The sequence below is a fragment of the Ostrinia furnacalis genome, unplaced genomic scaffold (genome assembly GCF_004193835.3).
Source record: "Ostrinia furnacalis isolate ACB-3 unplaced genomic scaffold, ASM419383v2 OfSCF3323, whole genome shotgun sequence".
In the NCBI taxonomy this organism is placed as follows: Eukaryota; Metazoa; Arthropoda; class Insecta; order Lepidoptera; family Crambidae; genus Ostrinia; species Ostrinia furnacalis.
This window is the reverse complement of record NW_021133562.1, coordinates 48,861-74,228: the sequence shown is the minus strand read 5'-3', so window position 1 is coordinate 74,228 and position 25,368 is coordinate 48,861. Positions and strand designations below refer to the sequence as shown.

General features: G+C 36.2%; 1 protein-coding gene across 1 annotated transcript in view; it reads right to left on the bottom strand.

Moving 5' to 3' along the window:
- Positions 1 to 20,548, bottom strand: part of LOC114357681 (ammonium transporter Rh type B-like) — a 51,283-nt gene extending 30,735 nt beyond the window's left edge. The window contains exons 1-2 of the mRNA XM_028311417.1: positions 20,464 to 20,548; positions 16,010 to 16,146 (exon numbers count right to left, since the gene is read on the bottom strand). Of these exons, the coding sequence (XP_028167218.1) occupies positions 16,010 to 16,127 (118 nt within the window). The 5' untranslated portion in view covers positions 16,128 to 16,146; positions 20,464 to 20,548. The remainder of the gene's footprint in view (positions 1 to 16,009; positions 16,147 to 20,463) is intronic.
- Between the last annotated feature and the right edge of the window lie 4,820 nt (positions 20,549 to 25,368).

The window sequence follows — 25,368 nt, the reverse complement described above, 5'->3', positions numbered from 1 at the left end:
GGACATTAAGATCCTTAATCCCACGTTCATAATTGTTGCGAATATTATAACTGTTTTGACCAGTAAAAACCTGTAGTATGATATTTATTGCTTGCATTTTTTTTATGTGATAGGAGGCAAACGAGCAGACGGATCACCTGATGGTAAGTGATTACCGTCGCCCATAGACACCCGCAGACCCAGGGGCGTTACATAAAATAAAACAAAACGAAGCCTAATTGGACTATCTTCATGGCAAAATATTATTTAAATTCGTTACAGGACAGGGCTATAATTTTTAGCGTAGCTATTCATCTATTGAACAATGAACACCCATGAGTGTCTTTCAAGTTAACGTTATTATAATAAATACCAAAATAATCGTCTAACACGGCAGTACTATTTCATTTCATTTTTCAGTTTCATTATTCTAAATGAAGGTCGCGTGGGCAGGCACTAGGTGGACCGATGATCTGGTGAAGGTCGCGGGAAGAACCTGGATGCAGGCATCGCAGGACCGGTCGTTATGGAAATCTTTGGGGAGGCCTTTGTCCAGCAGTGGACGTCATTTGGTTGAAACGAACGAATTAATCTAAGATTTTTCACTATCGACGAATTCCATCATATCTACAGTTACAGTTTCTGCAATTCTGCAGTAGTAATTATATAAGGCTACGTTAATCCGAGCGCCAGTGGACACATCGAACGCAATCCCATTTCGTATTGCCCTGTCAGGCGCACGCCTTAGGTGTCGGGTTCGGCACCGATGACGCGCCAGGGGTGGCCCGGTGAGATTTCAATGTGTTAACCTTCTAGCCATGTAGTAGAGGAGAATGTTTGAGTTATAATACACCTTCTAACTGTGTAGCAGAGTTGAATATTAACACTGTTCATTGAACAGATCCTCTCTTCTCTCTTTCTTATTGTTCGTTCGTTCGTTTCAGCCGAAAGTCATCCGCTGCTGGACAAAGGCCTCCCCCAAAGATTTCCACAAAGACCTGCGCTGCTCGCATCCAGGCGCCTCCCGCGACCCTCACCAGATCGTCGGTCCACCTAGTGGACCTTTCTTATTGTAAAAGAAGACAAATATGAAACTTCAGGCCTTTCCAACTCTACTGGTAGCGTATGTTTCTACACCCCTCTTAAATACTCTCTTCTCGTGGATGTTGTAAAAGGCGACTAAGGGACAAATATTCAACATCAAGCCTCGTTAAACCAACTGGCCAGTGTGGGGAGTGTACGTCAAATCGTCTTCCATTTGTCTCTGATAAATAAAATTAGACAGGGTCGTGCTTTTTCAGTCAACTAAATGACCTGGTAATAACCTTTTAGTCTCTTGCCTTGACTTTACGTTTTGGCGTGCCATACTCCAAGAGTCGTTCTCCAAAAGTTGCTAGAATATTTCTTGATCTGGAGGAATTAAAGGCAATAAATATAAAAAGAACTTTAACCTTCTTTATAAAAAAATCTTTCACCCCTTCTTTTTTCAAAATTAGGTATCGCAAAGTAACAAGTCTTAGGCTGAGTTTTACCACCTTACTTTGACCGTAACTTTAACGATAAATAATCGATGTTTTTGATTCGAGTGTGACAGTTTTTTGGCGTTTATCAAAGTTAAAGTAAGATGGTGCAACCCAGCCTTAATAACTTAGGACAGTAGTCTTCCAATAATTAATCAACAACGATGTGTGCTATTCAAACCAATGATAAGTAGGTCCTCAACATTACTCCTGTTTCGTTAATGAGTGTTTGTCTGTGCCAAGTGGCGTGTTTGGATTAGTGAGCTGATGTTAGCAGTCCATTGACACAATGTTTACTGTTCGATTGTCGTGGGACATCGTACAGTTAACAGCAGATCAAACTAACAGGTTAAAATGTAAAGTAGTTAACAGCTAATTTAATTGGTCCCCATAGTAAATGCTTACTGTCCATGGTATATTTTTTTTGGGGAAGACATCTTTCATCCTCTTTACAGTTCACATTGAATTTGGAGAGAAGTTGATCCTTAACATGCCTTCTATGTAATTTTGATTCATTTCGTTGCGGGTGCAATGAAATTCTAACTTTTCCCGGAACAGACTTGATTGGGACTTTAGTGGCAGTCAAGTTGTAGACCAGCTAGGCTAGGATGCGCGCCGTGATATCGACGTCAAAATATATGGACTAAAAGTGGATTCAACCAAACAAGTGTAAATGTTACAGGAAATGTATGAAATCCGTCATTGTATACAATTCCTAGGAATTGTGTATAAGTCCTAAAATCACCCGGAAATGTGTGATGTAAATTATATTAGACACATTTCCTAGGAAAATTACACATTTCCTAAACAGCAATCGGAAATGTAATTAAGATTTTTTTTTTACACAAAATTATTTTTATTACGCCACTTTTTGCTCTCCGAAACTTAATGGCGCTACCGCGCCGCGGCAGCTGTGTATGTGTAAGGTCGCAAGTCTAACCTAACCTAACCTAACCCAGACTTTGTTATCCAGCTACAGGAGTACTAAAACCTTCATGTCAATAATAGTTTAATAAAAGAGATGTTAAAATTACGGCTTTCCCATACTTCAGCGTAATATGCGTGATGCCGAAAGAAAGGTATGCCAATAAATTTTAGGCAAATATCTTTTTCGACCAAAGTATAATAGTGCGAAAACAACTGTCAGGTTAAACAATAATAAGTTTAATAAACACAAATAAGAGTTAAAAGTACCTATCGCCCAATGTGGTTTGGCTAAATGAAATTTTAGGCGTACCGAGGGACACCCGATCACGCCACCGCGCTTGTGCCGCTTAGTTTTATACATTTCCTAATACAATATTGGAATTCTATAAAATTCCTAGGAAAAGTATACATTTCCTAGGATATGTGCGTATTAAACAATCTCTGAAGCAATATTTTATACATTTCCTAAATAGCTTCGGAATTGTATACATTTCCTAGGAATAGTATACAATTCCTAGAATTCATACATTTCCTGTAACATAAATATTAATCTCAGAATAAAAAGCCAGTTATTCGACATTTTGACATAAGGGAGAGTCCGCTAATTTGGACCAGTTTTTTTCAATCCCATTTTACACATAGTTTTCTTTTGTTTTTGCTAATGTCCATGGCATAAAATAAAAGATACATTATTCAACTTACTATTTCATAAGTATTAATTAACATGATTGTTGTATATTTAGCACAAATCAACAAAGTACGAGTTCAGAGCTTCGGTCCAATTTAGCCAACCGGTTCGATAATTTGTACCACAGGGTTACTAAATTGGATTTCAATAAATTTCAAGCCTATAATAAAACTATGGCAAAATATTATACGATACATTCTTAACAAATTAGGAAACGAAAAGGAACAGTAGTTAATAACATTGACAATCGATATTGTTTTACACGTTATCACGATTTTGAGTACAAGTTTTGTAATTCCAATTATCGTAACGCACACTTGTACCTAATCTACTTTGCCAGTCGTTTGCTTTCATTTATTTGCTTTCATTTATTGTTAGTCAAACATAACTACGCTATTATAACTTCAAAATATGATTTACAAAAAAAAATTCAAAATCCTTTGGTAAAGTTCCATACAACTTGATGTGGTACAATTTAGCCGACTAGGTGATAGTGCTTTTAAAAAATCGGTAAAAAATATAGCTTATAAATACCGAAAAATGTTTCAAATAATTGTAATCCACACTAATTTACGCTTCTAAATAATATATTAGAAACACCCTGTGATTAAATTTAACAAAATTACAAACTAAACATGTATTGTCAAAAGTTACTTGAAAACAATGAAAAAATACTTTTTAAATACACAATACATGTTTGTTGTCACGGCAATAACCACATGGCCGATATTAATTGATTTTAGTTGTGTATCGCTGAGTGTTACAATTACAAACATTCAATAAATACTTTACGAAATATGAGGGTGGTACAATTTATCCGGCGGTACAATATACCGTTCTCTCCCCTATTATTATTTTCTATACTGAAACTGGATAGTGGCCACTTATACTAGGAGTTATTCTTGGATAAAAGTTTGGTCGAATCGGGCCTAAATCGATAATATGCCTACTGGCTACACAACAACGCAAGGATAGTCCTGTTTTTATTCATTTTCGTAGCAAAATTCTACTTAATATGACGCCAAAGTATAATATTTTTCTTGATGTGCTGTCTATACATTACAAGGAAATGTATCACAATATTGATCAGTATCACGTCTTGTACTGTGTAATATGAGATTAAGGCCCAGTTTTTTGATCCGTAGTTAAAATAAGTAACTTATAAATTTTAGTACCAATGTTTAAATATTAAGAAAATCTAAACAAAATTGTACTACGAGTTAAAAGTCCAGCAACCTTCGTTCGAAAAACGCATTTTGCTGATAGCTGATATTTAACCACTTGTCATCATTTAGTACTTAAATTTGACTCTTGGTTATTAAATACGGATCAAGAAACTGGCAAGCAAATAACCAAGTAATGGATCACGTGTTAAGCCTTCCGAGATTTCCTCCATCTCCTGGAACTATCAAAATGAATAATTTTACTCACTTTATACAATTTGGAATCCGGGAATTCGCTGAAAAAGGGTCATTCGTTGAACTTGGGTTGATACTCGTTGAAAATTAACATTCAACGAATTTAAAAACCAATTTTGTATTCTACATTAAAAGAGGGCTCTTTGTTTACGTGTTTAAGATTTTTTTTAAAGAAATTCCTAATCCTTAGTATTTCATTTGTTTGTCAATCATCTGTCATTGGGTCATGATGATAATAATATGCATGCAGAAATCTATTGACCGAGACGTGAGACGATGTTATCTAAAACGCTTCAATTTTCTGAACCATCCCTATAATACAATCAAATTAAAATTAAAATCAACTATTTGCTATAAAAAAAAATTTTAGGCCTCCTTTGTAAGGTTTAATTACCATCATCATTATGTCATTAGGTCTCCACTGCGGGAACTCGACCCTTCTAATAATTTATTAGAGCATATAGAGGACTTATGCCAGTTTTCACCATCAAGCCCTAATTTTTAAGTGACCCCTATGGTAACAAATAACAGAAATTTTGTTTACACAGGGGACACTTAAAATTAGGGATTGATGGTGAAAACGGGCATTAGCCTACTTTATCGACGCTGACCAGACGGGTTGGGATATTTATTACATAACTATTATTTCGTGAAGTTATTAAAAGCTCTAATCACTGAACGGGGTAGGTATAATTACAGCCGTGATTTACAAACGAGACACAACATCATGTTCTACATCTAGACAATTTTATGCAGCAGATATATCTATAATCTAAATAATATATAACTCAAAGGTGACTGACTGACTGACTGACATGAGTGATCTATCAACGCACAGCCCAATAACTCAAAGGTGACTGACTGTCTGACTGACATAGTGATCTATCAACGCACAGCCCAAATCACTAGACGGATCGGGCTGAAATTTGGCATGCAGGTAGACGTTATGACGTAGGCATCCGCTAAGAAAGGATTTTACGAAACTCCACCCTTAAGGGGGTAAAACGGATCCACGCGTACGAAGACGCGGGCGGCCGCTAGTTTAATATAATAGCACACTGAAAATCAGGGTCGTGGCCTTCGTCAACGTGGGCATATGCTGAGTGGAGTCCCGTTGCAATGGGCATCATTATTGCGAGTAGGTGGCACTGCTCAGTTCACTCTAGTTTTTGTCTTTATTTCCATAACACAAGAATATTAATTGCTATTACTTTGGGGCTAGATAGCGCTGTGTTTAATTGTCCAAATATATTTATTTAGCATTATTATTTGTTATTATTATTACCTATGCACCACATGTGCCACTTTTATGTCTATATGTAATTATCTGTATTTGTGTGATATCCATTGTAATAAATGTTTATTTCTTTCAACAGTAACTCTTTACTGGATAGTCTAAGTGTATACGAGTACAGAAGCCGGTCCTCTTTAGCTGGGCACAATTTATGGGCACTTTAGGTAAGAATGGATAATAGAATTACTTTAGGCGACTTAGGTATTGTGAGTCGGTGCTAGACCTAAATAAATTACGAACCTTTCCTTCTAGCACATAATCTAGTCTTATTTCTTTCAGTATACATATAGGTAATCGCTGCTCCCCTCACTAATATAGCTCCAGAAGGATTGACATGAAGGTTGACAATTAGATTATCTGTGGAAGACGGAACTTGATTTCCTGACAAGTTTATAAGCATATCGTGTTTGAACTTATTTTTATTGCCTTCAATAATTTACCCTTGTCTTAACAAGCTTTATCATCATCATCATCATTTCAGCCAAAGGACGTCCACTGCTGCACATAGGCCTCTCCCAATGATTTCCATAAAGACTGGTTACAAACAAAAGTAAAGGCCATAATTCAAAACCTTCAAAAAATATTATGATTTTTTTCATTGACCAAGGGTCGCTAAATAAACGCCCAAGTATCAGTATTCAGTACGTTATAAAAAGCTAATAGGAGCTACTTTTGAATTTATTTATGCCGTAGCCCCACGACTCGATTACAGCAGTTGATTGGCTCGTTCGATTAATCGAGGGAGACGAGTGACGAGCGACCCGGTAGCGGGAACCCTGTCAGTTCCTGCTTGTCGCTTGCAAATATTGACGGGTTAATGTAATTTGTGAGTGAGATTATATCTGCGACTAATTATAATTATGATGTGGAACTACTATATTTAGTAAGTGTGGTAGTAGTGGTTTTTTATGGAAATTTCTTATTGAGGAAGCTTCTTTTTACACGTTCCAACTTGATCTTGAAAAATCCAACCAATAAAAATAGGTACTAGTACACTAGTAGCTCAATAGGTCAAAATAAGTCACTAATTGCTAGCTAATTGTGTAAGTAACAGTAGCTTAATCCCGTCATCAAAAATCTTTATATAATGTCTATCTATTAATATAAGAGCACTATTGACCAGAAATGCGATCTGAGTATCCACTAGCCAAAATCACCATCAGGCATTAGGCCCCCATTATGCGCCTGGGTAAAATGGCGATTTTACCCTGTTTTAGCTTCTGCCAATGAACGATCTGCCACTCATTAGCTTAGTGGTAAAGTTTTTGCTCAAGGATTTACCAAATACTCGTACTATTTGTTTAAATGCCTCTTTTTACCTAAGTTTTTACCTGAGTTGTTGCTAAAGGGTCTACTACGAACGGAATCAGTCGCTATTCGCTAGCTACTGCCACAAGAGTAGCCCTCCGGATCCGCCAGCAGTTGATTGGATAGTCACAGATTAGCCGTGGGAGAGGAGTGTCGCGATGCGGGACTCTCGGCTCTCACGCCAAGTTAGAGCTCAACCAAACTTTTTTAATTAACCCTCCGTGTACGAGGTGACTAAAAGTTACGTCCCGTACCAGGTGGGGTATGACACACCCCAATATACAAAGTGATAAAATTTTCATTCAACATTTTTTTGGGTGGAATTTAATATTTAATATTGATTATTTACGTATGCTAATTAGGTTTAAGAAATGCTCTGAGCTGAAAATATGTATTATAACATTTTTATCATAAAAAACAAAAAGACACAATTTCCGTTGTTCTTGTAATTTAGGAATCAGTTTCTTATGTATAATTTTTAATTAGTGCCTTTAATTATGACAACCGTTTTTATTTAACAAAGTACAAGTATTTACTTATAATTTAAAAGTAAATTAAAAACTGGAAGGGTATAAATTTGTTTTGATCATCGGTTTTCAATTTACCACAATTCTGATGAAAGAAAATGAGTATGCTCAATGCATAAAATGGGAGCGTAATAATTTTATTTATTTATAAAATATGTTATTCCATTTCAGTAGCCCATAAATTGTATCACCAAGTATAAATTGTAGCCCATTAGTGTATGTTCACATACATCTTTGGATCTCAGTACTAAACTTCCAGATTCGCACTAAAAGTCATCTCATTTGACTAAAAGTGCTTGAAAATTTCAGATACCGTAAAAATCACGAAAAATAATATTTGTACTGAATTCTATTCAATTGACAAAGCTAAAAATATATAAATTACACCAAAACTGTTAGATTTTTTTTTTAACTTTTTAACAACGTCCCGTACCAGGTGGGGTGTGTGACACCCACACGCACTTTAAAGCCATGTAACTCAGTTGGTAGTCACCGCTGGACTGATTTTGCAACGCTGATCGAAGCAGCAGTGTCATAATTCCAGCTACTGAGAATTTCAAATTCAACACTTGCAAATTTTTAAAATTGTGGCTATTTTTAAAGGACTGGGGTGTGTCACACCCCACCTCGTACAGCGAGGGTTAATGACGATTAATAGTTACTAATGCTACAGGTGCAAGTAGAAACTCTTTATGCTACTAATACCCGTTTTCACCATCAATCCCAAATTTCTAAGTGACCCCTCATCATCATCATCATTTCAGCCATAGGACGTCCACTGCTGAACATAAGCCTCTCCCAATGCTTTTCATGTTGATCGATTGGTAGCGAACTGCGTCCAGCGCTTCCCTGCTACCTTTATGATGTCGTCGGCCGCCAATAAAAACGTAACCGTGACCCCCATGATAACAAAACTCCTGTTATGTGTTAAAACAGGCATAAGCCACCTTAGGCTCATGGGCCATGGTAAGACGCGTGATGTAGAGACTAAAGAATCAATTAAAAAAAGTATGTCTAGTTACCTTATCGTGTAATACACATCAGTCGCTAGTTGTCGTACCATATCCCCCAGGATTGCATCGGAAACTGATTGGATGGTCGCTTGCATTAACCGTGAGAGCTGCATTACACACGGAGGGAGAAGTTGCATTAAGTTGCATTGTGATTCTTAACGCGGCTTACCTGACAAGGACAAACTTGACCTACATTGATTGGGTTTTTATTGGCGGAGAAGCTGTAGATCCTGATTACACAGGAGTTGCAGTGGTGGGGACAAGAGGTGAGAACAATCCTGTTTACCAGACAATGTAATATCTAAAAGCATTGATCCGTCCAGTTATTGCGTAATTTATTACAAATACTTAGAAATCTGTCGCCATTGCCGTCACTACAATATCACCCCAGAGTCCTATCGCAGTGATTGGATAGTCGCCCAGATTAACCGTGGGAGCGATGCCGACGCGGGAACATCCCATGCCTAGTTCGGCCCATCAACAAACTTTCTTGGAAGTCAAAATACATAGTACTCTCAGTTCATCAATGTGCATAGACTGTGCTTATCATATAAAACTTATCAGTCACTATTTGCAGTGGACCACAATATCACCCAAGAGTTTTGTCCATTGTTGTTGTGAGTTGATTGGATGGATGATGATGCCTTACACGATACGAGACGTTGCATTGTATATGTCACCGTAAAATTGTAAATTCCGTCAGATTATAATCTGACATAGTTAAATTACAATCTAACCTAACCTTACCCACTGTTAGTTTACAATCTAACGCGTTATATTTTAAACTGACAGAGTTCACAATTTCACGTTGATATAATTATACATCACACATCGCGCAATGTAACACAAATCAGTCAACATTCGTTACAATACGGGCTCCACCCCGTGGAGGCCCATCGCCGTGATTGCTGCACAGATTGTGAGAGCTGCATTAAAACGAAGCGAGAAGTGCAATGTGACAGACATGAAATCTAGAAGCATTGGTCTTTGTAACGCACATCAGCCGTCATTCGACTTACTGTAGTCAATATCACCCCGGCGGAGTCTCGTCGTGATTGGATGGTCGCCAGATTAACCGTGGGAGCCGACGCCGACGCTTGAACATCCCATGCCGTGTTCGGCCCATCAACAAACTTTCTTCATTAAACTCGATTACTCGTGACCCAGTGTTTCGGGCGTTTGTATTGCCAGCCCGCAAATCTTCTTGATAAGCAGACAGTATTTTGTGGTTAATTAACGTTAACCGGGATGTTACGTTATTAGAACGGCTACATGTAACGCGAGTGTATTCCTGCGTGGTTCGTTCGAAGAAACCTCTGACAGGTCGTGTAGGTGAGCATACAAGACAATATGCGTGTTATGTTAGGGTAAAGTTAATTCTTGTAAAAATAAGGCATTTTATTGTTGTTTATTTATATTATCAGAGATTGTCTGAAAGTAATTTTAATCCTATTAGATTAAATATACGAAAAGATAATGAACATCAACAAGATTGTAGACATCTCGTAATGAAATCTCGACTAAACGTAGGTCATTTTTGGGGAACAGTGTTAAAATGTTTTATAAAGTACCACGAGCCTTTAAAGAACTACCAATAAATAAAATAATTCAAACTACAGGTACAAAAATCCTTATGAAAAAAGGATATACCTACTTAGTATCCTTAAACGAGGGATTATGGGTTATGGATTATTTATATGATAAGAGTGTGTGAACTTTACTTGTCTGGCTTGCTCTTATTACGTGTCATATAAGTAATAAATTACTGTATTTGATTGAAAAAGAAGCTGACAAAGGTGACTGAGTTTCTTCCGCCAATTCTTCTCAGTACCAGCCCATATGTTATCCAGAAGAGGTGGTAGGGCAATCTATATTTGGGACGTGTATAAGTGCCCTGGAAAGCGCCTTATGTACTGAATAAACTGTTTCATTTCATTTAATTTCAAAGGTTTTGATTGACCGAACGGCTGCTTTGACTAATGAAATCCATTCATTTTCTCTCCACAATAAAGAGGTACCTTAATTAACATTGAAACTTTGAAAGCTATTCATAGCTGTAACTGGCTTATTTGAAAGCCTCAGTTATTAGCAGAAATTAATAACCTATTGACATCACAAGATATAGTCCTATAATCGTATATAAGTTGAAATAATCGTTGGTATCCTTTTAAAACAAGACACTACTCACGATTGTAACATACATTCCTCAAATAAGAATCGAAAGCCAGTTTTCACCATCAATCCCTAATTTTTGAGTGACCCCTTTGAAAACATAATTCCTATTTGGAATTGACGGTGAAAACGGGCATCAATTCTGTGTAATTCGTAATCTGTACTATTGGCTGTATGATCGTTTTGAACTCTTTCAAGAGCACACTAGTACAAATATTTAATATAAATAAAGACAACAAAACTCATTGGATTTGTCTTAGGTATATCTGGGGAGTGTACTATGTGTCATGGATAGTCTTATTTTAAAAGAATGCCAATGATTACACTTTCACTCTGTATATCCTACACGTATATTTCATCATTAACCCAGACAACAGAAAATCAAATTACATCTGCCTTCGGTCGCTGTGGCGTCAAACTTCGTAGTTTTGGTTATACAACCAAAGTTGTTTATTAAATACCTCCCACATATTCCACAAAGACTAATACTCGTGTAAGTACTAACTAATCAAAGTTTAAATTAACCCTAATTGATTATGAAATCGATAGCTTTACGCTAAAATTAATCTGTAGGTAGCGATTAATAACGTGATCTCAGTGAAACTAAATTAATACTTAATGTGATCCAAAAACGTATGTTTTAGAGGGTGGATTCGACCAAACTAGAATAAATATTAATCTCAGAATAAATCCGACATCTATACTAATCTTTACTTCTATACTAATGCCTACTCGTATTTCGTCTTGCTTTTAAACCACTGAACCGATTTTGATGTTTGGCATAGAGATAGTTTGAGTCCCGGGAAAGGACATAGGATAGTTTTTGTCCCGGTTTTTGAAACAGGGACGCGCGCGATAGAGGTATTGTGTGACAGACAAAATTCCACGCGGGCGAAGCCGCGGACGGAAAGCTAGTTCTGGCATATTCCCCACACTGAAACTGTCAATGTGCTAGTAATACCAGGAGTTATTCTCGGATAAAAGTTTGGTCGAATCGGGCCTAAACAGTTTATTTTATTTAGAGGATTTTTTAATAAATAAAAGACTTCAAACATTTTTCCTTCTGAAAAAAATCCTGGATTTTAAGGTATTTTCGTGCTGGCTATTGGAAATATTCTTGAGTCTGGTCATAAATTTTTCTACACCAACAATGTATGGAATGTTTTCAGCTGAAAATATCTCGAATATCTTTTTTACGTGGGGAGGTTCTTATGTGGAGAAATAACTACAATTCTCCTAGAAGGAGACGGTGATCACGTATTCGCTTTGGATGCTCTACCTGAGGTTTCGCTGATAAGAAAAAAAAATAAAACCGACTCCAAAAAACCTACATTAAAAAGTAGAAAAATAATTACTAATAACCTACTTATTTATTAGGACGAATTAATATATGTAGGCATACCATGATTGATACTTCTGGAGTCGGTGCCAAGATTATGAAACATGTAAAGTTTGCCTGCACCGACTCCAAAAGTATCAATCATGGTATACCTACATAAATATTAATTCGTCCTAATAAATAAGTAGGTTATTAGTAATTATTTTTCTACTTTTTAATGTAGGTTTTTTGGAGTCGGTTTTATTTTTTTTTATAAAATTTTACTTATTTATTGCTTTTTAGTTAACTAATTATTACCTTGATGTTACCACTGAAGGTAGGCAGTACATTGAGACCATACTCTTCATGTCTAGTGTAAAATAATATTCCCTACAAAATACAGGTTACCATATAGGAAACCTAAAAAGACCTTAAACCGTCAGCCCACCTTAAAAACATGAAAGAATACAACTGTTGGTCTATTTGTACTTATAATATTTAAAGAATTATCCTCCAACTCCTAAGCATTAAGGAGTTTTACCTTCTATCATCAGCTCATCAATATGAGATGATGATTTCCAGGAGCAAATATTATGAATAACTTAAGAAAAAGTTTGAAAAACGATATACGTGCCTATAAAATTTGAGGGTTGCTCTCGATTTCCCTAGGATCCCATCATCAGATCCTGACTTGGTGACAATGGGACCACCTCAGAAGTGTACCCTATCGAACAAAAAAAGAATTTTGAAAATCGGTTCATAATTGGCGGAGTTATCGCGTAACAAACATAGAAAAAAAAAAACATACGGGTCGAATTGAGAACCTCCTCCTTTTTTTGAAGTCGGTTGAAAATAGATAGCATAATATGAGCTATATTTGAAACTAGCGGCCACCCGCGACTACGTACGCGTGGATCCCGTTTTAACCCCCTTAGGGGTGGAGTTTCATAAAATCCTTTCTTAGCGGATGCCTACGTCATAACATCTACCTGCATGCCAAATTTCAGCCCGATCCGTCCAGTGGTTTGGGCTGTGCGTTGATAGATCACTATGTCAGTCAGTCAGTCAGTCAGTCACCTTTGAGTTTTATACAATATTTTGATTTTAAAAATATCATTTGATTCCAGAGGAAAAAGCCTCGACTTTTATTGCTAAGTGTATATGTATAACCAGTTTGGTTATAGGTATTTTAGGTTGTAACTAAAAGCACAAAACTTTTATCCCCAACTTTTACCATGAGCATTTAAATAATAAATAGTAATTTATTTCAGACCATTATGATCCATACAGGGTTGTTGTTAGTAATTAGTAGTAGCTAGTGACGGTATAAATAACTGAAAAAAAAAGTTTAAGTAGGTATTAAAGAATGAGCATGCTGTCTTTGCTTCTCGTACTGAAACAGTACCTAAGAACTGAACTACATTCTAGGCCAGGAATAGGCATTACCATATCTTCTAACTAATCTGTCCTTGTCATGTTCGCGCTGGATTAATGAAGAATTTCAAGTAAATTAATTTCAATTTGCTGAAGCTCTTGGGGAAGGAATTTTATTAATTGATATCGCTCTAATGGTTACAATTGTTTGAGGCGAAACTTGATCCCTTTATTTATTTTGTTGTCCTGTCCCGGGGACAATTTGGCGCGATGTACATTGTCCCGTCACCGGGACAATTCGGCACGATGTAATTTGAATGAGAAACGGGATTATTAAATGTTGAAAAATTAGGTGACTTACGTTTAAGGGTTAAATGCTAGTTGATTTATAACTTTAGTAATACAGATTGTTATTTGAGAGGACGTTATTAAGGTGAAAATAGCCCATGGCATTGGACTGCTTTCTATGGTTTGGTAGTAGGTACGGTGGCCATCGAACGTTGGACTAATGTTTTCACCATCAATCCGTAATTTCTAAATAACACATAACAGTAATTTTGTTTTCATATGAGTCACTTAAAATTAGGGATTGATGGTGGAAACGGGCATAAGCCCACTACCAATAAAAGCATAGTATAGTTTGTTGGTTATTGGGTACTTTACTTTATTTTTAATTGGTAGTCAATACCTTTTGGCCGAGAAGTTTAAGAACAATGTTTGCTTAATATACTAGTCGATTTTAATTCCATCGCAGAATACTTCGAAGTCTCCAAGTTCAATACAAAACAAGCTTAAAATACAAGTTCATCGATTTCAATCTATAAATAAATACGAATTTCACATTGTTTGGAGATACTGAATTCCCAATGAGACTAAGACAGGACTAAGTTTGCTCTACTATTAGTTAGTTTAATGCCAATTTAAATATAGACGTGAATCCACTAGTGTTTATAAATCTTTCAAATTATCTTGCTGCTTGATTTCTCGCGTTGTAGATTTCCTTTTAAGTCAGCTATATCTATACTAAGGAGGAATTTCCATGCTATATTTTTACTTGTATATGCATATTTATTCGCCCGTATTCACAAACGATGTTTGCTTAAGTGAAGCAGCAAATCGAACGCACAGCATTGAGTAGAGCTCTGTGATTGGTTCATGTGTCGCCCTGTGCGCCTACGCGCAATGTGAGACCTCATAGTAACGTTTGTGAATACGGGCGATTATCTCTAAAATAGACAAAGACCTTCCAAAGTATGTGACGCGTAATCTGAGGTGAATATATAGCTTCCCTCTTGTGGCCCGGTGTGACGTCACGTCACGCAGCGTGATATTAAATCACGTCACTGTCACGTATCATCGTGCGAGGTACTTTATCAGTACGTCACGGTATTAATATCATCGTAGAGGCACTCTTATTCAGCATTGATAAACGGGAACTATCTCAGGGCCGATTTTTCAATAATAAGATATTTGACTGCAAACTTTTTGTCGGCAGATATTTTAGTCGGGCAGTTAATCAGTATGGGCATGTATGGAAGTGCGCACATTACACCAATTTGGTATTGGCCGATTCTTCATACAAATTGGAATCGGGCGCAACTATCGGCCGACTAAAATCTAATGCTATGCTAAAAAGATAGCCCTTCTAGACAAAAATCATATGGCCAGTCTTACCGATCACATGATAAGTATTATTTAAGTCATCAGTAAACAATTATTGATACAATGTCCGATTTTAGTCGCTGGGTCTCTTGACTTTTTTATCACAATCAACAAAATGTGCATGGAAAATGAAAATGAAAAAAGAGATTTGAAACCCCTATTTTCGTGAGCTCAATTCTATTCGTGTTCCAATAAAAGTATATTAATATCAGCCCTATTATATGGACCAAGAATGTTAAGGATCCCGCATGGAGGCAGAATAAGGCACTCAACATGCAAATTGCTAAACAGAGCCTTCCATGAAATAGACTGGAAGTAGCATGTTTTTATTTCGCTTAAAAAAGCTCCCGTGGAAGCTTCCTTGCCCCGTAGGTGTTGCGAATTGATTTGTGGAAAATTCCAATTTTTCCGGCATTTATAATTAAAAACTGGACGTGGCTTCCCTACCTAAATTATATTTTCCCTATTGGAAGAAACGTTTTGAAAATCAATGTGGAATTTTTCGGCTTTGATTGGTATGTGTGGGCAAAAGTAATATTGGATGTAGGTATGTGGAGCAGATGATGGATTAATGGACCATCTATACAATAAAAGACTTAAGTAAAAGTATCACCATTTCAGAGATACGATTTTTTTATGTTTTTTTAAAATCCCCAATTTGGACGCCCATCTCTGTTTTATTATTATTATTCGTCCTGGAAATTACTTATTTTTACCCAAATCACCTCCCTAAGTTTGGCACGCTTTTTGGGACATCCTGTGTAATGTATAACCGATATTTAATTTTAGGCCTATAAATAGAAACGTACCTTTGACTCCAGCGTCTTTGCCATCGCCGTATCTGACGAATATGAAGTATAACACCATAAGCACCAGCTGGAAGACCAGCAATGGTGCGTATTTCACCCTGGACATCTTCAGCACCATCTTGATGACGTCACTGTTTCTGTGGACAACACAAATACATTTAGGCTGATTGCACTTCCTAACTTTGACCGAAACTTTATCGTTACCCGATGTTTTTTGTATGGAGTATGACAGATTTTTGACGTTTGTCAAAGTTAAAGTAAGATGGTGCAACCAAGCCTTAAGAACCTGGACCAAAAAGGTTGTAACATCATCATCTTATCATCATTACATAATGTTTCCATAACAGTTACACGATTACACGACCCTCTCTAATTTACCAGAAGCAAATAGTGGATTAAGCCTAACTCTCTCCATGATATGCTATTTACTATTTACCTCTTCATTGCCTTTTACGGTAGGGGAAGTGGTTCTATTTTATTCTGCCTTAACCTACTGCTATGTATAGTTAACCAACTGCTTTTATACATTAGATGAATTCTTTAATAGTAAACAAACACTTTTAAGATAAGTACCATCTCATAATGTAAGTTGCTAGACCTAGGTTTAGACTAGTCCTCTCTCACCACTAATATTGCAATACCTACCCATTAACGGGTTATTAAGTTATAAGCTCATTTTTTAGATTAAGACCCAATTGTAAATACTTAATATGCAATAAAAAATTTGAATTTGAATTTAAAACGCGGAACATAAATCAAGTAGTAGTGGACAGTCCACAACGCTCATTATCATAGAGCTGACAACTGTTGGTGTCAAAATGTTTCAACCACATACTTCCAGTAGAGTGGAGTAGAGCTAACACTTGATGGACCGATGACCTGTTGATCTTGCCGGAAAACAGGTAGAAACGACTCAGTTTGCTACCTATTGTAAAGGTACCATATCCAGAACCGAACTTCTAAAGGATTATGAATACTATAATGATGTATAACAACGTTCAACATACTTGATTATCGTCATATTAAAAAGTAAAGACAGTTAACAGGAACCCACACACCCTACTTAATATTTCTCTAAATTAATGAAGAGCGCTGTCTCGAGTAATAATTGCGCTGTCTTGAGTCACAACAATGAACAGTACTGTAGCTGAATTAATTCTTAACAGAGATTTAAATAACATACTAATCTTCATAAACTTTATAAAAATGCATTATCTAAGAAAACTACATATTATCACTATCCAAAGATGTGTCTGCCAAATTATTATTTGCGTTGTTTAGCTGATGATAAAACCCATTTACTTATCTGGTACATCCTTTTATTTCTCTTGTTATCTATGTAAATTGCCCCTTGTAGATTTTGCATAATTTATTTCGTCAGTCATCTGACGTTCTAATTCAGGTCGTAAACGAAAACAAAGCAAACAAAACCATAATTTACCTCTGTAAGTAAATTCTTCGGTCGGATGGAAACACTAAGGCTGGGCTGCACCATAATACTTTAACTTTGACAAACGTCAAAAATCTGTCAAATTCCATACAAAAAGCACAGGTTATCGTCATAGTTGCCGTTAAAGTTAGATGGTACAACTCAGCCTAAAAGTTTTCGAGTACCTACGAATATTTTTGTTCCTCTATGTACCTGTTATTATTACACTAACTATTAGTTTATTAGGTATTTGAATACACGGCTTAGTGTTTCTCAAGTTTCAAGGAAACGTATTAAGTAGATTCTTGCATACCTACTTCTTAAAACTATTAAACTCATATATCATACTAGCGGCCGCCCGCGACTTCGTACGCGTGGATCCCGTTTTATCCCCTTAGGGGTGGAGTTTCGTAAAATCCTTTGTTAGCGGATGCCTACGTCATAACATCTACCTGTAGGCCTAAGATGCGCGCCGCGATAAGCGGTTATCACGCCATTTTATCGATTTTGCCCATACATTTTGACGTCGATAAAAATTATCACGGCGCGCATCTTAGGCCTACTGGACGCCAAATTTCAGCCCGATCCGTCCAATGGATTGGGTTGTGCGTTGATAGGTTGATAGATTCGTTGATACACATAGATTAATCTCTATATCTTTAATTTTAGACTCGTATTGTGCATACCTGTCAATTACGAAAACACAAAAATTCAACCATCAATAGAAATTAAAATCAAAATAATTCCTAAATTCCACGAATCTGTTACCTACAATTTTCTATACCTATAAACTATATAGTTCGCTTGGACGTAATATAATATTCCTTTACCTTAATCATTAAGGTAAACCTTAGAGTAGTTTAGGTCTGAAATGTACACAGAAACTTCAATCTATTGAAGTACTAGTGCCAACCTCAGCAAACCTTATCTACGACTAATTCCATTTAGTACTAAACGTTATTAGAATCTGTTACGATAGATTTAGCTAGATAATGAAAGGCTGGAAATAGGTCTAGAATTTTAAACGAAGGAAAATTATTAGGTCGGCGCGAGAGAAAATTTCCAGTTCTTTTTGGGGAATTTTGCGTTTGGTTATCGTCAATAGAGTTTCGGTTATCAAGTAAATTTTATCCCAACTAATATTATAAATGCGAAAGTAACTCTGTATGTCTGTCTGTCTGTCTGTCTGTCTGTCTGTCTGTCTGTTACGCTTTCCCGCTTAAACCTCGCAACCGATTTTGATGAAATTTGGCATAGAGATAGTTTGAGTCCCGGGAAAGAACATAGGATAGTTTTTATCCCGGTTTTTGAAACAGGGACGCGCGCGATAAAGTTTTTCTGTGACAGACAAAATTCCACGCGGGCGAAGCCGCGGGCGGAAAGCTAGTAATTTATAAATAGAAAAGATACAGTATATAAAGTGCACTCAATAATTGAATTTTGAATAACAATATTAGTATTATTCTAGCCGTTGCAATAGTTATCTTCCTAGCCCCAAACTATGCAGAGTACTACGAGACGTAGGTAATACGACTACATGGTTTTTCATTAATGTTAAATAAATAATAACTTGCACCGTTTCTATTTTCTTTTGTCATTTTTGGAACTCGTGTATCGACGGTAAAGTGACAATACCGAACGAACGAACTAAAGCAACTGTTTCCACAAAGTTTTATTGCTATCTAAAAAGAAATATCAGTTATGAGAAGAAGTCTACGCGATGATAAATTTTAAGCCTATTGAATTAAGAAAATCGATTTCCTAAAAAAGGTTAGTTAGGAGGTATTGTCACTTCACCGTCGATATGCAACCTTAACTGACGTTCTACTCGTAGTCCAGTTACACACTAACACGTAAGGCAACATTATCTTACATTCATTGACAAAACTGTACGACAAGCTATTTGCTGCAGTATCATAGAGTTGTAATCAATGCGATTTTGCCAGAATACCATAGCTAATAATGCTGTCAGTTACTGATATCTATTGGTGCTTGTATTGTTTTCGGATACCATAGTATTGGCGCAGTCTTTAAACAAAATATTGGCATAGTACGAGTACACCTGAACATGACCTTCAGTTCACGGGACGACTAATGACCGATGGTCTATAAAAACACCTAAAGAATGCCAGAAAAAATGTTTTGTAGGTACGAAAATAATTATTTTGTTTGAAAACTTTACAGTCGTATGTTTCCCTATTACTGGGATTACGATAGATTGATTTGAAATTTACTATTAGGTATAAATGTGCCTACATTAACTAAAATAGTCCAGTATGCCTTTTCATCATCATCATCATCATCTTCTCAGCCATAGGACGTCCACTGCTAAACATAGGCCTCCCCCAATTATTTCCCTTTGCCAAATTAAATGTTTGTCAGTTAACTCAATTTCAAATCATCCGTAAAATTAAATATCCAAAATTCCACTGAAAAAGTGATTATGGCAGTAAATCTAGAGATAAATATTTTCCAAGCAACTCACCTTCCAAATTGCGAATTCGCTTCTCGATTCAAAGATTGTTCATTCGACTACACGCAACATTGAACAGCGATTAAAATTCAAATATTCGAAAAGTTCGATTCGCTATCGGACAAATTACCGGTGATCAGATAGTTGCGACTTTAGAACGAATTCGGGCGATTCGAACTCGACCGGGCGTCGTTATGCAAGCGCGTGCTACTTGTAGAGAATTTTAAGTTTTCCTTTTTAGGTGAATTTTCTTGGAAATATTCATATCAGTTTTGATAAAAATATGCTGAAAGAAGCCGATTCCTTGTCTTTCAAACCTGATTCTTTTTTTTTTACAAAACACTAAAATGCTCTTTAGCTTAACGTTTTTAATATAATTAGATACCTTATGTGCAAAAAACTTAAACTTAAACTTTGTATTTTTTATTTTAAATAAGCTAAACAGTCGTTTTAAGCAAACAAAAACAAAAAAGTTGTAACTTCTTAACGATCAATACGAGGCACTTCGTAAACACTGTAAAAGATTGAAAATAAAATGAAAATAAAACGCACCTTCACTCGTCTGAAAGCCAATGTGTCAACTGGCACATCGTCACTCGTCCGGAGTGTAACAAAACTAACAAACATTGTGTTACAGTCATAATGCGGAATTGGACGTTTGAGTAATGGCTAATTATACGCTTGAGTAGGGGAACAATTAAAACAATTAATGTGTGTTATGCAGTGTGATCAATTGAGAGGACTATCAAAAGGAGAGATGGAATAACATTTGATAAAGTTTTTCTTCATAATTACTGGAAAAACTACATACATTGATATATATTAATTAACTTTATCCGGATACTGTGTAGTTGAATTTCGCCTTATAGGTATTCATTTTGTCGAAAATACAGTGGATTTAATATAAATTTATTTCTTTTCATGCAAATATTTAATCATTTCCATCCGATTACATACGAATAACAATACTTAATCCTGTACAAGATTAATACTGACATAATAATCAAAGGATATTATTTTCAATGGAACTCGGGCATTCACCAAACAAATATAGAATCAACATTTACAATTACTATAAATCGCTTTTCCGCTTCAATTAACATTTTCGTTTTTTCCGCTATTTTGGTAATTACTTTATTGAATTTATTATGACTACTTGTGATAACAAGTTTCCGTTCTCTTTATGTACCTAATTAAAATTTTTAAACATCGTTTAGGTAAAACAACGTTTACAGTTCTTTTCATACAAAATAAACTTATTTATTTTCTTTCCTAGGAAACAGCCAACAAAACGCTAGACAAAAATACAAAAATAAAAATAAACTCATAATAACTGTACACGTGAATGGGGCTCTCTGGACAAGGACTCTCATCTCCACACACTAACAACGAGAGACGTTCACCGGCTTTTTGAAAACAAAGTCAAGTTTTGTTGAAACTACAGCAAAATAAACTCAGTTGAGCACTGAGATAATTTTTATGGGCCCTGCCGCACAGTTATAGAGCAGTTTAGGAGTTTCTAACTATGATTAAGATGAAGAAAGACGACGATAGCTTAAAATAAAATTTACATACATTTCAGCTTTTTAAAATCATAATAATATAAGTATGAATTTAAATTGAAAAATCCCTGCCATCCCGGATTTACAAAACATAATATATTGGAGTATATTTATTAAATATCAAATCCAATAAATGACATAGACCTCCAAGACAATTTAAAATAAGTATACAGTAGAACATAGAACCTTACTCCTTTTTTGAAGTCGATAAGAAGAAACAAGAAAGCGTTACGTACTTTACGTTTTATGTAGCTACATCTTACTGTCTTATTAAATTGTGTTTGTCAGTCTTAATACAGATTATAGATATAATACATACTTAGTAAGCTACTATTTAAAAAGTCTAATTTTTCAAAGTGTCTGCTGCATTAGTTTTCTACCACGCGAATCAACGGTGGACGTCACAGGGGACAAACGCCACTTATCATTGGTTAGCGTATTGAACGCCCTTGCACTCGAACAGTCTCATGTATAATTCACTGGCTCACTGAAAAGTTGTTTTTACAGCTATGAACTTGGAAACCTTAATCTCACCGTCACTTCTTTCCATAGATTATTCAGGCGCTGTGTTTGTTAAAACTGAACCCTTTTTCGGGGTTTTTTCGTCATATAATCAAAGCTTGCCAGTTCGAAACCCGATCAATGGCCTAATTCACGTATTTTGTCACAGTCAAAATCTCGTTGGCTTTTAGAAGTCGAACTATTGAAAAACAGTTCGAAATCCGTATTCACGTGTCATTTCGATAGAACGATTACTCGATAGGATCGCTACTCAGCGATTTGTCATTTGACGTTATTTTTTATCCACAACGAGGAAGCTCTTGGCCTGTATCTCACCTGATAGTAAGTGACGATCAGGCCGAAGGTGGAAGCGAGCTTCACCCGGAATCCGCAACAACGGAGGAACTGGCTATTTTACCTCTAACTGCCGGAACACAACAACGCTGTTAACATTGTTGTTATGGCGACAGACTTAGGTAAGATGGTGGTAGCTAGCCAGGCGAACTTAGAACAAGCCCTACGACCAACCAATTAATCACTTGAATCAAACTTCAAAATAGGTAATGGGTGAATACCGCGGAGGCTACGATTGAATACGCGAAATCGAAACAAAATCGGGCGATTAATTATTTAAGTAACACGTGAAGACGAAAAGTGTCTCCAGCGATCAAATCGCTTGCATGTCTTTGAAGTTTTGTTACGTGAATGATGATCAAAATCAGGAAGCTTAACGTTTTGCACCACCATAACAGGAACTATGTGAGCTGAGCTAGGCATGTTATCTTCTTCTTCTTATTCGTAACGCTCTTGGCAAAGCGGTCGTGGTCACGTTGAGGCGTTGTTCACATCGGTTGTAGAGGCGGATACAACTCTCCGCACGATCTCCCTCCATCTCTCTCTATTGGCAGACTGTCTGGTGCAGTCACATACGCCGTAGGCATGTTTTGCGAGGAAGTTATTTAAGTAGGTATTACAGGATTTACAATACTGCACTGATTTAGATTAATAAATTACAGTTTTTATAGTGAGGTTGGTACGACTGTATCTGTATGCTCTGCTAGAGCCCTGAGCTAGACTAACTATGAATAATTATAACTTGATCAGTAATTACATTAATTTAAAATGCAAAATCCAAATAACATAATCATGCTTAAATGGACTTCACAAATCACAAGTAGGTACTTAAATAAATCTTTCCAACATACTTTTCTTTGCAAATAAATTTTTAAGTTTTAGCGTATTTCGAGTAATATGTTCTGTTTTCTGGTAATTCCTAACCTAAATGTCTTCCAGTGAAATATTGTCAAGGGAGACAGACTTTTAAGTAGCCGGTTAGCGTATCGAGCGCCCTTGCACTTAAACTTCCATAATTTATTCACAATAAATGGCATTCGGTTTGTTTGTTTGACCACCCTGTATTACATTCGGAACTTAAAACGGTCGGTTGAGTTTAATATTTTACCTGCGACATACGAGTGGAGTAAATCTTATAGTGGAATATATTATTATCAGTTGTATTTTACTCTGAGGACAAAATGATTTACATTTATATGGTCTACGGTTTTTCCTTCCTGTTTTAGAATAGTTTGTTTACTTAATTACAATATAAATATAATCATAAATTAATTTAAAAATCATAATATTTCTGGTTAATACTGGTTCGGGACCATAATTTTGCTTAGGTCAGTGCTAAGAAGTATTAAGCACTTTTTTCGAAATTTTACCAGATAATTTACTAGTTTGAGCTAGCTAGTATCATTTCCACACATTTTTATCAATTTAATAACCATCCTTCATAGGAAAAGTCAGTAGTCCTAAAGCATTATCTCCACTTTTCATTCAGTCCATTTTAAAAATAGCAGATTTAGTGTCTTCAATTCAATATTAAGGATAAAATCCCTAACACAAAGTCCTTAACTAAGTAATAACTTGCTAATAAAATATCTTAAAGTAGAACTTTATGGATAACACAAAGTTATTAGAAAACAATAATCTTGTTGAAAACGATAACTTATTGAATATCAAGACAAAGAGCTCAGACAAGCTTACAAAGCACCCCGTGAGGTNGCTATTTGTAAAATAATCAGACTAAATTAATAAAAGTGCCTAGCTACCCAAAGTCATTATTCCACGCGGACGAAGTCGCGGGCACAGCTAGTATTTACATAAAGTGACTTGAGAATTAGGTGCTTGCTAAAACGAATCTTTACATTACAAATACTGCTGAGGTTTTAAGACTTTATTTTTTATTTAGCAGAACAAATTTGGTAAGTATTTGACTGCAATCACACATGTTAAGTGAGATGCAGTCTAGGATAGAATAGGTACATACCTGCCCTGTAAGTGCCTATTCACTCTCGCCTTGAAGAGGCCCGGTTATAGTGTTCGAGTCCCTATCTATTTGCATTCTAGGGCTGATTTGTATCACCTAACTTTGACCGTAAGGGGGCGTCCATAAATTACGTGAGACAATTTTGGCCATTTTTCAACCCCCCCGCCCCCCTTGGTGAGATTTGGTGAGATTTTGCCTGACCCCCTCCCCCACCCCCCTAATCTCACGTGATATTTAATAAAATGCCTATTATGCAATGTTTATGCTTCGAGTCTATTAGATTAGATTATATGAAAAAATCAGATTATATGAAAAAAAAAAATTGTCTTACTAAACGATGGGAAGCTACGGAACCTTACACTGCGCGTGGCACGACACGCACTAGGCTAATTTTTTACGCAATAGCGATGCCGATGACGTTTTTTTTTTAATTTCGAATTTTCTTAATTTCGACATTTATTCTGCATCTTTAGCATTCACAAATGCAGATGGAGGCATTTTTAGTTTAATTTGATAAGACGGTTTAGAATAAATTGTCATTACCATCATAAAAAAAATCATTTGTTTTTACTTCAATAACCCAGTTTTCTGGCAATTTTACTCTATTTCTTGCGAGAATAATTACGTGATATTTTCCGAGACCCCCCCTCTCCCCCACGTGAGATTTAGTGAGGTTTTCGTTGACCCCCTCCCCCCCCTAAAAGTCTCACGTAATTTATGGACGCCCCCTAACTTTGACGATAACCGCTTTTTTTGTTGGAGTATGGCAGATTGTATGATGATGTAAGTCTAGATATTAGCACGTCACTACCTTGTTTAATACACCACGCAATCTTGTATACCCATTCTTATGATACACCATACAAGAATGCATGGTAAATTCAGTGAACTGCTCCTGAATCGAATGTACCTACTACTACTATTTCTATTTATTTATATTAACCGGCAGACAGTGGTGACTGAGTTTGTTGCGGCGCTTCTTCTCAGCACTTGCCAAATGTTGGTCTCGAAGCGCTGGTAGGGTAAAAAGATTATGAGACATGTAGAGGCTCCTTAAGAGCA